This window comes from Zeus faber (assembly GCF_960531495.2).
Source record: "Zeus faber genome assembly, chromosome: 5".
In the NCBI taxonomy this organism is placed as follows: Eukaryota; Metazoa; Chordata; class Actinopteri; order Zeiformes; family Zeidae; genus Zeus; species Zeus faber.
This window is the reverse complement of record NC_137192.1, coordinates 8171718-8186403: the sequence shown is the minus strand read 5'-3', so window position 1 is coordinate 8186403 and position 14686 is coordinate 8171718. Positions and strand designations below refer to the sequence as shown.

At 45.2% G+C, this 14686-nt stretch overlaps 1 protein-coding gene across 4 annotated transcripts in view; it reads left to right on the top strand.

Moving 5' to 3' along the window:
* The window catches only part of fbln2 (fibulin 2), a 53246-nt gene that overhangs the window by 36688 nt on the left and 1872 nt on the right, over nt 1-14686 (top strand). For 2 of the 4 annotated variants that reach the window (XM_080000393.1, XM_080000392.1), the window contains exons 8-16: nt 4564-4665; nt 8918-9052; nt 10533-10670; nt 10914-11057; nt 11172-11300; nt 11683-11808; nt 12328-12444; nt 12624-12752; nt 14549-14672. In XM_080000393.1, the coding sequence (XP_079856519.1) occupies nt 4564-4665; nt 8918-9052; nt 10533-10670; nt 10914-11057; nt 11172-11300; nt 11683-11808; nt 12328-12444; nt 12624-12752; nt 14549-14672 (1144 nt within the window). Of the gene's footprint in view, nt 1-4563; nt 4666-8917; nt 9053-10532; nt 10671-10913; nt 11058-11171; nt 11301-11682; nt 11809-12117; nt 12158-12327; nt 12445-12623; nt 12753-14548; nt 14673-14686 lie in introns of those variants that run through there. The other 2 variants (XM_080000394.1, XM_080000395.1) reach the window with 2 other exon arrangements.

The window sequence follows — 14686 nt, the reverse complement described above, 5'->3', positions numbered from 1 at the left end:
TTAGTATATAAGGGATAATGTGCAGCGAGCTGGGCATTATCGCAAAATAGAGCCGTGTCCCTCTGAAGTGGGTAATTTGTCGATAATGACCGGTTGGCTGTACATTATCCGGCTTATTACACGACTACATACTAAATAAAATAATACATTGAGACGGAATATTGATTTAAAATTATTTTCTTATTACTATTCGCCCTCTAATCTCATAATCGTTGCAAAGACATTTCACTAAATGAACTAAACTAATCTTGAATCTTACAAAAAAAACCATGACCAAGCTATTAACTGTTAAACTGTCAAAATGTGTCAAATCAGACATGCATTCATGTCTTCCATTGTAGTTTCAATGTAGAGTCAAAAGATATCGCCGCTAGCTAGTGTTAGCATTAGCATGTTCATTACCAATCAGAAGTGAGTCTTCCAAGGAGCCGTGTAATAATGACATTCATCCACCAAACAGCAAGAGTAAATATCACACACACACACACACACACACACACACACACACACACACACACACACACACACACACACACACACACACACACACACACCTGACCGAGTAGAGCAATCAGTTCCAATGAAATCAAGGCCGACCCATTGTTGTTTGCCCCTCTCCACTCCCCCTTATTTTAAGAGCATGTGTGGCTTGCTATAGAGCAGCAAAGTCAGCACCCTCAGCCAGATTAAAATCAAAACAAAACAGGACAAAACAAAACGTTTTAGGGGTTAGGCCATATCGTTCTACTGAGGAGATGGCGGACACTGGCAAATGCAGATAAGCAACTTCCGCTAATTAGCTTGTGGAGGGATATCAACGTAGGGCAATCTTATTACAATGTTTTTTATATTGGTTGATGTCGATAATGATCACGATATATATTTAATAATAATAATAATGCTCAAAATACAGTTTTAAGTGTATTCTCATGGCTTTACTTTAAACACCGAATTAATAAAATGAAAAATATATGTAAAAAAAAAAAAAGTATGTAAACATAAAGAGACAAATAAATTAAATAAATAGTAAATCAAATATAAATATATATTATATACATTTAAATATATAATATAAATCGTCATTGTCGTCTGAGAACAGTCCGTAAAGTAAGTGGAGCAGATCACGGTGCCCCGATGCACCTCTGTCTCCTTCTCCCTCTCAATCCTATATGGGATTATTTTGGTTCTAAATCAAATGCAACCAGCAAGCCAAAGGACATAAAATATGTCATTTGTTGTCTTTGCAAACATAGCCCGGGACAGAGCACCGGGTCACACCGGCCGCAGGGCAGAGCTTTGGTTAAAACAATCCCTTAGTTTTAAAAGGGTAGCAACATAAAAAAATGAAAGGATTAAATTGTGTAATTATCCTGGAGAAAACCCGTCCTGGTCTGCGTCTCTGCACCCCGGAGGTGGAGGCAGCGGCGGCAGGGCAGCTCCCCAGGGACGGTCCCCCCATCCCCGGTAACAGGTGTGTATGTGCTCTGCACCACTGCGTTGTTCCTCCAATATCTAATCCAAACCGAACCAAATAAATCGAGAAAGCCAGTTTCAGAATGACCTTAAAACGGGTAATACCAGTTCCTATTCAGGCATGCAATGAATTGTGCTTTACAGGTCATTGAATTGGCAAAATAATAGGACAAAAATCGTCCAAATAAAACAAGCACCGATAGACTCGCCGCTTGCCGATAAATTTGTCCAATCGCCCAAGCCTCATTGGTGGTTTTATGTCTTCATAGGTAGAGAAAAACAGACTCTGTATCGAACTGTATCAAATAAATACCATCAATTTATCATTGTTATCGTGAAAGATTTGAGAGATATGAATGGGTAAAGAAGCGCTTCGGGTTTGCAACCCGATATTCACCCCCGAAGCAAAGCCTCCCCTCGGTTCCGCTCCTGTGTGCTACAGCTGTGTTTGTATTGATCGGTGGGGATCAGGAGGAGGAGAATTGGATTGAGTGCTTTGGGAGTACACAAGTAACCGGCTGGCGAGCCTTCTGCCACCACGCTGCTCTCCCTGGTGTCGCTGATCCGTGCGAGCCCAAAGATGGAGCCATATATACAGTACATCTGGTCAACGCATCAACTCTCTCTTTTTGTCCTGATGAAGCAAGGGGGTTTTGGGATGGTCCAACTGCTTTGGGGCAAAGACCTACGCATGAGTGTACAGTATGTGAATCAGTGACATTTTCTTACACTGATAGATGTCTGCAGCTTTATGTAGTGTTAATGACTACTTTAGAAATTTAAACTCGCTCGGTAAAAAGGGCACCAAAAGGTAGCATTATATGGGTTATTAAACTATTAAGTTATCATAAAAAATGACTTAGCAAGCATGAATACGAGAGAACACACACACACACACACACACACACACACACACACACACACACACACACACACACACACACACACACACACACACACACACACACACACACACACACACACACACACACACACACACACCTCCGTATTTTGACCAAGAATTGCATGGTTGGTACACAAAATGTGTGATGGTTGGCAGGTATGCTAGATGGCAGCATGACCACATTAAAAATTAATACATTTAAATGGCATCTTGTAACTTTGTCATTTTGCATTGTACAGTGATTAAAAATAGATCATTTTTCATAGAAACATCTTCAAAAATAATGTTACTTCAATTACTGACTGATTTGCATTGGTAAACTTAAACAAAGACAAAATCCATGGCTGGGACCTCTCCTCAAGACTCCTGGAGACAAGGCTCTTAGCATGAGGCAGGGTTCAAAGGAAAGAAGGCGTGTGTTCTTGTAAGATAGAGAGGGAGACTCTCTGTTCATCAGGTTTCTAGTTAAAATCATAACATTAACAGTCATTTGGTTATCTTTAAATCTCACTTTTGTTTAGTTCTCGTGGGATGGAAAATCCAGGTCTCTGCCTGGTATGTGTCCCATTTGACGCCTCTGCCGCTTGGGAATGAAGACAAGGGTTAACAGGTCCGGGGTATCAGCAGAGGTTCAAAACCTCCCCCCTGGCACTCTCTGGGAGAGGGATTACAGAGGAAAGACAGTCCTACAATTTCCAACTGTCTGTGAAATTCTCAATTAATGAATTCAGGACTACAAATATAGCAGCAGTGTGTAGCAATACACCAGCAAAGGCTAAGACTCAAATTTCTCTTCTATCAGGACTACTAATTTGATCATCCAACAAGGAAAAGCGGCACTTATAAGAAAGTGATTGTTGAGTATTAGTTCTTAATAGTGTCCTCATTTAATTCTTGCTCGGGCTTCGGGGGCCATGCACCTCCTTAGATCTTCAGAGAAAAAGAGACGGTCCGGGGGATTTGCAGCTCATACCCCTTTGTGACAGCGCTGACAAAATGTCGCGCACAGAGGAATCGATTCCCCTGGCCACTAAGGGTGGCTCGTTCCCACAGCAAGTGATGATCAGAGCCAAAACGGTTATGTAGAGTGCGAGCGCTCAGTCAAGGACGAGGCCCTGGGGAGCACGGTATGAATTCAAGTATGAATTACTTGTTGACGTGGTTGCGGGGGAACCGGCCACGATAATCGGGGAGTTAAGGTGCCTTGGTGGATCGGCCTTGTTCCACGGCGTACAGCATGGGTTTTCAAACTTTGGATCCCCAAATGTTTTGTGGGGGTTGCCAGATGATTTTCTGAACTAAAATAAGGAACATGTGTTTTGTTTTTTTGTTTTTCACAAAATAAGTCAGTTCTTTCAGTTCTCAGTTAAATTATTCTGTAGATGAACAATGACTAAACATTTCCAGAAGTAATTCTCAGTTAAAATATTCTGTAGACGCACAATGAATCATTTCAGTCGGCTACATTTTCCGTAAGCAAGACCGAGAGAAAGAGAGCTTGCGCGCCTATGCGCCCTGTAACCACAGCAACTCACTCTCCTACGCCTGTTCCGAGTCGGACAGCGCAAGAGAGAGGGGACACTTTGCTGACACAAATGCTGCTGTGCAGCAACCATGCATGGGAATAAATGTTAGTATGACAGAAGGTATTGGAGGCAGATGATCCACTGTGGCGACCCCTAACAGGAGCAACCGAAAGACGACAAAGAAGATGGTAGAAATGTATATATTTCAATTTACAAGCTTCAATTGATCAAATGTGGACATTCTGTCTGGGTGTCGGACAATTGGTCAAAATGTGTGAAATTCTGTCTGGCTGCAGGAAGCCAGACAATTGGTCGAAATGTGGGACTGTCCCGTACAAATCGGGACATTTGGTCACCCTAAGCACAAATGTTGCACAACTGAAGAAGATTTTTAAGCGACATGGACGATGATAAGCTGGAAAGTTACATAACAGCTCATGAACATAATGTTAAAAAAATAAAAAACCATAGCGGCAGAAATCAGCACAAACGGCAATGATTTTATTCAAATTCTAATCACATGAGGTGCCAACTCCATTGAACTATACTGTTAGATCGAACATCAGCGAAAAAAAGTTTGAGAACCTCTGCTGTACAGTAGCTGTAACACAAAACTCAGGTGTTTTGCCGTTAAAGCATCAGTACATTGTCCTATTCTAGGTGGTGGTCCCTGCAGCCAGCAGTGCTTTGTGATGGCGGGCAGAGCCAGGTGCTCCTGCTTTCCGGGGTTCTCGCTCATGGCAGACGGAGGGATGTGTGAAGGTAAGGATTACTGTTCCCTGTGGTTTTTGGGTTTTTTTTGGAGGACAGGGGCGAATTGGGGCAATTCGCAACGCTCTTATACTGTATATCCCTCAAGCTAGGTTTGTTGCAGCTCACAAATAACATACCCCATAAGAATACAACCACTGAGAGCCCACTATGGACACATACACATATGCAGACTCATGGCTATCAGAACAGGACAAAAATGCAATTGAGCAGTTTTACCCTAGTTTGAGACACTTTTTTAATTGGATGCAGTCATTCACTATGGAGGAAAATGCAGGTTTTGTAACACTTAACAACCCGATTGGACTCCCAATTTCCTGGTGGTATGGCACGAGTCAACCATAGCCAATTACTCTTTGGTGGCCATTGCTGCAAAAACAAATTTGCCATTGCTTCTGTGTTCCAAGGTGCCTCACAAGTTAAACTGAATCCATTTGTTCTCAGTCCGCTCTCAGATCTACCTCTCCACGCCAGAGGAAATTAGAATTGTCACTATGCCAAAAAATATTTTTCCACTACAGTTGCGGTAACAAGTTGGGTGAAGCAGTTAGTAAATTGATCTGTGCATTTTGCTGCAACCCCCTCTATACTTGGCAGCAATCTTTCTTTTGTGAAGAGGTGATATATGGTCTGGCCCAGGAAATCCGATACACATTTGCTAAACAATTTTCCCCTTGTCCAAAAATCCCTTCCTCCACTAAATTGTGCCATTAACTAAATCACAGAGGCGGAGCCCTTAAAGGTCAAGTGTGAGATGATCCGCTGTATATCGACCGAGAAAGTAAATAATGCGGCTTCCTCCGTGCTCTGGTTGAAGGCATTACCAGGAGTCCATCACATTCCACCACACCTTATGGAAAAATACACTCTTTTTGAGTTTAAGCACCCTGGATGCGCACGTATCAAAGTGGGTAGCATAAAGGACGTGGCTCGTTGTGGCTTTCGATGTCCTCTGAATGCGTGAGCACGACACCACCAGCTCTAATGAGTTTGTGTTCTCCCCGTCAGTCGCTTCAGCTATACGGGCCGGCGGGACGAGGACTCTCTCTCCCTTAAGTGTTCCCACATGTTCACATGTGGGTGGGCAACGTTTGGTTTAGTCTGGAATGAGACAAGGGGAATAGCCAGGGCTTTGGGCTACCCTCCCTAACGAGGGTGGGGGGACCGGGTGGTGTATGGATTTATTCTTCCATCTGATCGAGACGCTAACTGATCGGTAGACCAAAAGGCCGCGCCAACAGTTTCTTGGGAGACACCGTAGATGCCTTAGCGAAATAATACAGTCCGTTATGGATTTACGCATAGGACACATTGGACTGTAAACTGCCTGCCAGGCACTGCGGCAGATCAAGGAAAAAGTATGTGGAGCTGATTAAGGATTATTTTTAAGAATGATTCCCATGCATAGTTTGGGCTGAATAGCCTTAATATTCTCACCACGCCGTTTACTCTGGTTTATTCTCTTCCGAGAAGAGGCTGGAACCCAAGATTGGTCCCGCTCAGAATCCCTGTTTTTGTTAATAAAGGGGTCCTTTCAAGCGCGTGGACCTGAACTCGTGGAGTGTGTTTGGGCCCTTTTTGAATGCACACACACACACACACACACACACACACACACACACACACACACACACACACACACACACACACAAAGCTGAACAAATATAATTTCAATGTCAAGCATCAAGTGTCCCTACTGTGACATTCCCTTTCTCCGGACAAAGCGGTTTCTGGTGGGCAAGGCCCGATTTTTGGCTACAATTAAAACGCGGCGGTGAGATCCGCATTGAGGAGCGAATAAAAATGTCGTTACTTATTTGCATGAACGGGGAAATTGATCTGTCCATCTGACAAAATGCCCCTTGCTCCATACCGTTGGCTTTTAATTGTAGTTTCTGCAGCCACGGCCATTTACATGACAGATTCTTGGAAAATATTACTGTTGGACTCTGACCGAAAATTCACTTCACAGCCGTCGTCCCCCACACCAAAGACCTCCATTCCAAGTGTCCCTCACCGAAAGCTTCGGGTGCGTCGGGTCATGTCATTCAGAAACGCCCCCATCCATCGTCGCTGAACATGAGCTTTAATGATGCTCATGTTGCTGTTAATTCTCCACCGCTCGCCCTTCAGCTACGCTATTCCGCCCGCCCCGTCTACCCCGAGCATTACAGCTCGCAAGCCAAAGTTGACCTCATCCAATCCCGTCTTGAACTCCGCCGCCTGCTCCAGGACTCAAATTAGGGGAAAGAGAGAGAAGAGAGGGGAAAAAAATATGATCGTCTTGCTGGTTCCAGTTGAACGGAGAATAGAAGTGTAGACATTCTAAATGTGTTGTGTGGTCTCTGCGCTTTCTGTAGTATCTCAGACCCCCCGCCCTAGCTTAAAAAAAAACAAACAAAAAAAAAAAAAAAAAAGAAACACTCTCCGGTCTCACTTCGCCCTCCCTCTCTCCGCCAGGCCGAGCGTCTGTGTTTTCTAAAGCAGTCTTTGTATTGATAGAGCTTTTTCCTCGGACAACAGTGTAATCCGACAGTCTCCCGCAACCTCTCCTTGGGAGACAGGAGGGGCTCGCTCACGCTGACTCACTGGAAACGATGATGGTCCCCAAAGCCGAGCGGCTGAAAGGACAAGGGCGATGCTCGGCACACTTGCAGAAATCGCTCCTCCCGTCTGCCAAAAGTTTGGGAAAGGGAGGGAAAAAAAAAAAGAAAGAAAGAAAGAGAGAAAGAGAGAGAGAGAGAGAGAGAGAGCCTACAGCAAAGACAACAGATGTCTCCCGGTTTGGGGAACAACAAGGAGCATTTACAATCGTCATCACAACCCGTCAGCAGCGCTCCGCTGCACGCATCCTTGCAGAGTCCACCGGGTGTTCTGCAAAGTCATTGTGGTGACTAATGTATTCCCTGCCTTTCCAAAGAGACATTTCATAATACAATAAAAGAAAGAAAAAAAAAAAAAAAAAAAAACTCTGGACCCCGAATGGAAGGCGATACCGTATGCAGTGTAGTAGGGAGGAGGGGAATGGGAATGAACCTAAAATGAAAGGAGAGTCTGGGACGGGGTTCAGGCACAAACGTCTTCTCAAGAACCTCATATTAATGCTTTGTCTCTTTGATGGCTGCTGCCCCGCCACACCATCCCTACCCCCAGGGAAGGTGTTTTGGGGGCTTACCGCCATTCAAACGAATTCCCCTTGCGGTGAAAAGAAGAGGGGGGGGGGGGGGGACAAAAAACACTGAATATTATAGAATTTCTCAGACAGACCAGCGCTCCTCCTCTGGTTCGATCAAGTTTCTGTTTTGTGATGCAGATTTTTGCACATGCCTGGGTTCTCGCGATTCCCCCGTGGAATGCACCATATTTAGGAACGATTTTGGAATCTAGATGACTGCCGCACATGTTTTGCGCCCTCCAATAGTAAATAATACAATTGGCACAGTTAAGACCCAGCAGCGCATCCAGCTCATCCTCCATGCATGCGCGATAAGAGAATGCAGCGGTTTGATAAAGATGAGCCGTAACGGGGCTCGAATCCATCGTCTTGGCACAGGTCCGCAAATGTAATAAATCAACAGTATCGCTTTCCCCCGGTGTAGCGCTGTTGGACTGATAAGGTTTTAGGATTCTTTTCCACATGCATTTTTATGTGTTCATACGCACTAGGCTCAGGTAAAGTAGGGTCCAAAGCGCCCCCACCCCCCCGCCCCTCCCTTGGTGCCGACCTGCCTTTTTCCCCTCATTCAACAAAGTGTGTTTGCCTCCAAAGTTGACAAAACACAGCCCAATAAAACAGATTTAAAAAAAAAATAAATAAAAAAAAAAGAAAGTTTTGTTTTTTTTGCCAGGGCAATGTCATTCGATTATCCTCCAGTGCTACCTGTGCTGGATGAATGTATGGTTAAAAGTAAAAAAAATACAAGTGACTGTGACATAACTTGAAAAAGCCACCGGTCATCGTTTTTCCAACAGGGTCAAATAAAATAAAAACCCTATTTAGCCCCGTGCGGGTTCTGCTATCAGTAAGAATGGCCTCCCTTTGTCCGCTTGGCTGCCTAATTATTTGCCCGCGCCGGTCTGCTGGTGCTGACTCACTGATGCTCAGACTCTGCTCCTCAACTAAGCCTGTCAATTCATCCTCACCTCCAGTGTTTCCCTCGTTATTGCCCCAGTGACCCAATGTCACTCCAAACCCCAACACACAAACACCCGCTCACTGTTGTCCTCTTCCTCCCTCCCGCAGACGTGGACGAGTGTGTGACCAACACTCACAGCTGCCGGCCCGCCGAGCGCTGTGTCAACACAGTGGGATCGTTTGTGTGCGAGCGGCAGCTGACGTGTCCGGCCGGCTTCCGGTCCAGGCAAGGCATCTGCGAGGGTGAGTTCCCCAGCGCGGCATCGCGCATGTCGCTTAGTGCACAAAGAGCCTTAGCGACGGTTTCCATGGGTCGGGGGGATCGGCCTAAATGCCGTTATCATAGGTGTCTTTAAGAGTGGTTGGAAGACCGACGCCTTTGGCTCAGTCGTTCCTGTCAAGTCAGACTCATGTTTCTCCAGTCCCAAAAGTCTCAAAATTACACTCCAGTTCATGCCTCTGATTTTGAGTGATGTCTGTGTTTTGAGTGCAGTATGCGGCCATCGGGCGCCTTTGAGCAATGCGATTAAAGCTGCAGGATCCAACGGCGGAAATAACTAAGTGTACAAAGGTTCTAAGCCTCAGTCCATCATTACAGCACTGTATGCTGACTATGTGGGACAATCCAAAATAAATTGTCTGTGAGTTTCTTATCAGGACATAAAGGACTTCCTTTGTGCAGTATTATAAATAAGTGAACAAAGTAGGGCTTAATAATAGTATTGTTATTTTTCCCAGATTTAGTAGTCGCATGGATATATTTAGACCACTTGCATTCCCTTTTTCTGGGCATGAGATGGTCAAAACATATTGGAAAAAAAAGCCCCAAAAAAAGCCTAAAAAGCCAAAAATAAATCCCCTAAACATACACATGCACATTTAGTTACTGTCTGTGTGTCTACTAGCGATGATTGAGAATGAAAATTGGAGGCCATCTCGAGCTAAGATTATTACCTGTTATTTGATTGGACTTTAGTAAAAACATTTTTTTACTGTAGCAGCCAAGGTCCACTGTGCAAGGAGATAATCGCCCAGAAAGGCAGTATTTACCGGGCAGCAGCGCTGCATAGCCAAAGCTCTATGACTCATGTCTGCTGAACTCCACCCTGTGGAAGGCTAATCAATGCATGTAGATTAAGAAGGCAATATCTAGCAGACTGGCTGGGAAAACTAGCAGGGGGAAAAACTAATTAGCTGCATGGGAGAGAGCCGAATTTGCCACTGCTGTGCGTGGTAACGTGCTCCTCTTGAAGGTGATTGGAGGAGAAAAGCTCAAATGAAGATCTCCAAGTCTCACAGGACCCAATAAAACACGTATACACCCGAGGACGGCACAAAAGAAAGACGCCTCATCTTCCACTCCGACCCACTCCACACTTGTTCAATGACAGTTATTTTGGCTTCTAGAGTGATGGATGCCCCAATATCTGTCAATTAGGAAGTTCTGTTCAGCTTTTGTTAATTACACGAGTTCCCCAGAAGTTATGTTTTATGAGCCCAACTTTTGAGAAGTTTAAGTTTTAAACAGATTTTAAATTTGTGAGTCATTTGTGAGTGCTGTTCTTCAACCACATTGCCACCTACTGGACAAATTCTGTAAGCTCAAGCAGAGTGTGTCCCCCAACTGTCTTGTTACTCCATTAATTCAGTATTATCTATGTCTATGATATTAATGTCTATGGTTGCGGAATGTGCAATGTGTCTCTGAAATGTCTTGTCACAGATGTCGACGAGTGCATGGTCCGCACCCATAACTGTGGCGTCGGCTTTGAATGTGAAAACACTGAGGGCTCGTTTCTGTGCAACCCCAAACACAAGTGCCTCACCGGGTTTACCCAAGACCCCCACGGCAACTGCATCGGTAAGGGTCCATCGGTATTACTTACGTCTGTGTGACGTCCCTCCGAAATTAGAATATTGGAAATGGAATACGCGCCAAAGGAAGCACGAACACCGCCGACGAGTTACTATTTAATTACGCCATTGTTCCATCTAAATTATAGGACATATTGTTCACCGTAGTGCGGCTGTCAGTCAGGATTATACATCCAATGACAACGGGAGAGTGCTATTTACATTTAAATTTCCCCCGCTCTGGTCTCAGATGTGAACGAGTGCGGCGCCCTGAGCGAGCCGTGCAGCCCGGGGTTCAACTGTATCAACACGGTGGGGTCCTACACGTGCCAGCGGAAGGTCATCATGTGCGGCCAGGGCTACCACGCCAGCCCCGACGGAGCCAAGTGTGTAGGTGAGATAGACAAAGTTTGTCTTTGTGTTAGTGAGCATGTTAGCCCCAACAGCCAGCCGGCCGGTGTCCGGGCCATCGCTCAGGGTTTTAATCCCTCTCTTTCTCCCCGTCTAGACTCTGACGAGTGTCAGATGGGAAGCCACCGCTGCGGAGCGGGCCAGATCTGCCACAACCTTGCCGGCAGCTACCGCTGTGATTGTCAGACGGGCTACCAGTATGACGCCACCCGCCAGGTGTGCACTGGTACGTAGAGTCTGAGACACCATGAGGCTGATGAAGATGATGGGGAAAAGGGAGGGTTAAAACAGTCTGACAGCAGATTAATGAACATCCAGGCTGCACAGACCCAGTTTGAGACCTGAGGGTGCTCATGCATACTAATGAGACAAAACTAGCTACCTGGACCACGCACACTATTATTCTCTCTTTTCCCTTCCCTCGGTCTCTCTGTTAGGGTTGCACAATATGGAAGGAATAATTCATTTAATCAATCGGTATAATCAACGAATATTTAGCTTCGAAGTGCCATCAGACCCAAACTCTCGAGTCTCCGTGTTTTGGAACTCATGTTGTAGAAGAGGGACATTTTTTTCCAGTTTCAGTTATATCTTCACCTCCCCCCCAGATGTGAATGAGTGTTGGCGTTACCCAGGACGTCTGTGTGCCCAGACCTGCGAGAACACACCGGGCTCATACCAGTGCACGTGCACTGCCGGCTTTAGCCTGGCGTTCGATGGCAAGAACTGTGAAGGTAACTAATATATTTAATAAAATGCGCAGAGAGACTGACATGGGCACCCCACATGCAAACTCCTTCCCTTAAAAAATTTTAATAAATAAAAACGTCACAGGCCCTAATGTAAGCTTCTGTTCAAAACACTGTTGAGTGGAAAGCCAGCGCTGGGTGGAGTGGTTAGAGAGATGACGTCGATAGCGGAATGTTTAGTCGAACTTTCACAGTATCTGTAATTTCTTGGAGGCGGGGGAAAAAAAAATTATGTTTTGGGTTTTTTTTCCCCCCTCTGGGAATTCAATTTGTTCTCCGTCTCTGGGGTTACAGAGCTGGATTTCATCTGCACATAGGACTCGCAGATGCACTATGATTGGATTTAGTCAAGTCTTCCCAGATCAACTCTTTTCAAACCCCTGCTGGCTCCCCCTGTTTTAGAACAGGTGCTCTTGTGGTAAATAATGTTAGAGGGCATTTAGTGTATATATCCCCTCCGTATACAAACTGTGATATTTCTAAATTTCCTCTGCATTTGTTCAGATGTAAACGAATGTGACAAAAGCCTGTGCAGCCAGGAATGCGCCAACATCTATGGCTCCTACCAGTGCTACTGCCGCCAGGGCTACTACCTGAAGGAAGATGGACATGCCTGCGAGGGTGAGTGGAGGACCAGCTGCCAGAGGCTCAAGAATGTGGCTGTTTTAAGGGTGTTATTTAGGGTTATGAGCGTTTGCAGTTATAAATTAGTTTTACTCGTTAATACTTATGGTTAATTCTCGAACCGTGGAAGTACACTTTCACCAAATTGCCTGTTCCTCTATTCTTATTTTTGGCAGATATCGATGAGTGCTCCCAGAGCATCGGCAACCTTTGTGCATTCCAGTGCGTCAATGTTCCTGGCAGCTACCAGTGTGCCTGCCCGCCGCACGGATACACCATGTCCACCAACGGACGCACGTGCAGGGGTGAGGGAAGTCAACCTCCCATTCTACATCTGTGATTTAACGCTATGATACTGGGCATGCGTCCCAATCGAACAATTGCATAAGAAAGTGTGATTTTTTTATCTATTTAAGATGCATTTGAAATGCTGAACTGATTCCAGCGGTTTAAATCCTGCTGAGCTCTGTTTCCATTTGGGAAACATTCAATCAAATCAACAACTTACCTGGTTAAGGCTCATTTTGACATGAAGATAAAATTAGGGAAGGTAAAGTACTTAGCAGTATCGTAAGCTGCTTTCACACACGCACTGCAACCCTGAAATTATCTGGACATTACCTGGAGGAGCTGTATGTGTGAAGGCAAATGTCCGAATCATTTGGCCCTGACATTACCCAGCCAGCACCCGAGTACAAAGTCTGGGTAATGTCAGATTGAACGGTATGTGTGAACAGAGCAGGTGATCATTCACAGCTAGCGAGTGAGCGTGTCACATGTTGACGACGTCTATCGTGCACCAGTTATTTACCTTTGGCCAGATTACGTGCGCGGAGCGTAGCTTCTGCTGAGGCTTGGGCAGATTTACGATTAAAATTGCCTATCAGCGTTAGACTCCATCGATCGCGACTGACATTGATGGTAGACAGGCAGATGTTTTTTCTATCCGCCACGAGAAATCCGAGCATTAAAAGTGCAGTGTTTAAGTGCAGTTTACCGTGCTCCGAAACTGTAGCGGAGAGAGAGCGGGGGGGGGGGGGGGGAGGCTCTCGCCCTCTCCGTTCAGTGCTGTTGAGAAACTCTGGACCCCACTTCCCGACTCTACAGTCACACACAGAAACTTTAAAAAGGGGCAGGCACACAAAAAAGGAAAAGAAAAGGCACATGGACCCCCAGCTCCAGTTCTAGACATTTTACCGCCCTGGGCAAACAGAGCGGCACAGCAGAGCGCAGATCACTGGGAGGAGAAGATTATTCCTTTCCACTATGTAGTTTATATTGGGGATACGTCCAAATACATTGAGTATCAATGCAAAAAAAAAAAAACAACTACCGATAAGTCTGTAGCCTTGCTAAAACTCTGCAGTGTCATTGCCTCACATCCTGCCTTCTGCACGCTCTACCCAGGCGCCGCCCCTCGGCTAAACCAAACAGATTATTACCAGGTGGTATAACCGCATCTGACACGGACAATCACTGGTTGTGTGCTACATGTGTGAAAGGGTAACTCTGGACAATGTCCAGATAATCAGGTCCGGGCATTATCTGGAGTGCACGTGTGAAAGCAGCTATATTGTCATTAGGTCTAGATGTTGTTGTGACTGTCATATTGTACTCATTTCATTATAATTGTTAAATTGATAATGATGAGAAGACATGGACCTAAAATATGTCACATGGAGCAGTTGATGCAGTTTTATTGGCAACTATTAGAGCATTCGTTGGAGATCGTACTTTCTAATGTCTTGAACACCATATAGATTAAGCTCATGAACATGAGTTGGATTATTTAACATGGAAACGTATCATCTTGTGTCAATTGTGTCCCTAATATTGTGGTCATGGCATCTCACAACAACCGCCTAAAACCACTCAGAGTAGCGCGGTATTTTCACCCGGAGCCAGGCCGGGCTGGCTCGCTTGATCAATGCAAGTGGCGGTGGCTGAATTAACAAAACATTTTTGATACCCTCAAGCTCAAATATGTTGTGTTGTGACCTGTCATTAAATAATAACATACAGTATAAATATATCTGTCCTCTCCATATTCACTATTTGAAAGTACTTAAACCCGTCTGGCACGGTCTCTCATCATTTCCAGATATTGATGAGTGCACGACCGGGAGCCACAACTGTTCGCATGGTCACAACTGCTACAATATTCAGGGAGGATTCCGGTGTCTCTCTTTCGACTGCCCAGCTAACTACAAGAAGGTGTCGGACACGTGAGTTGCCGAGT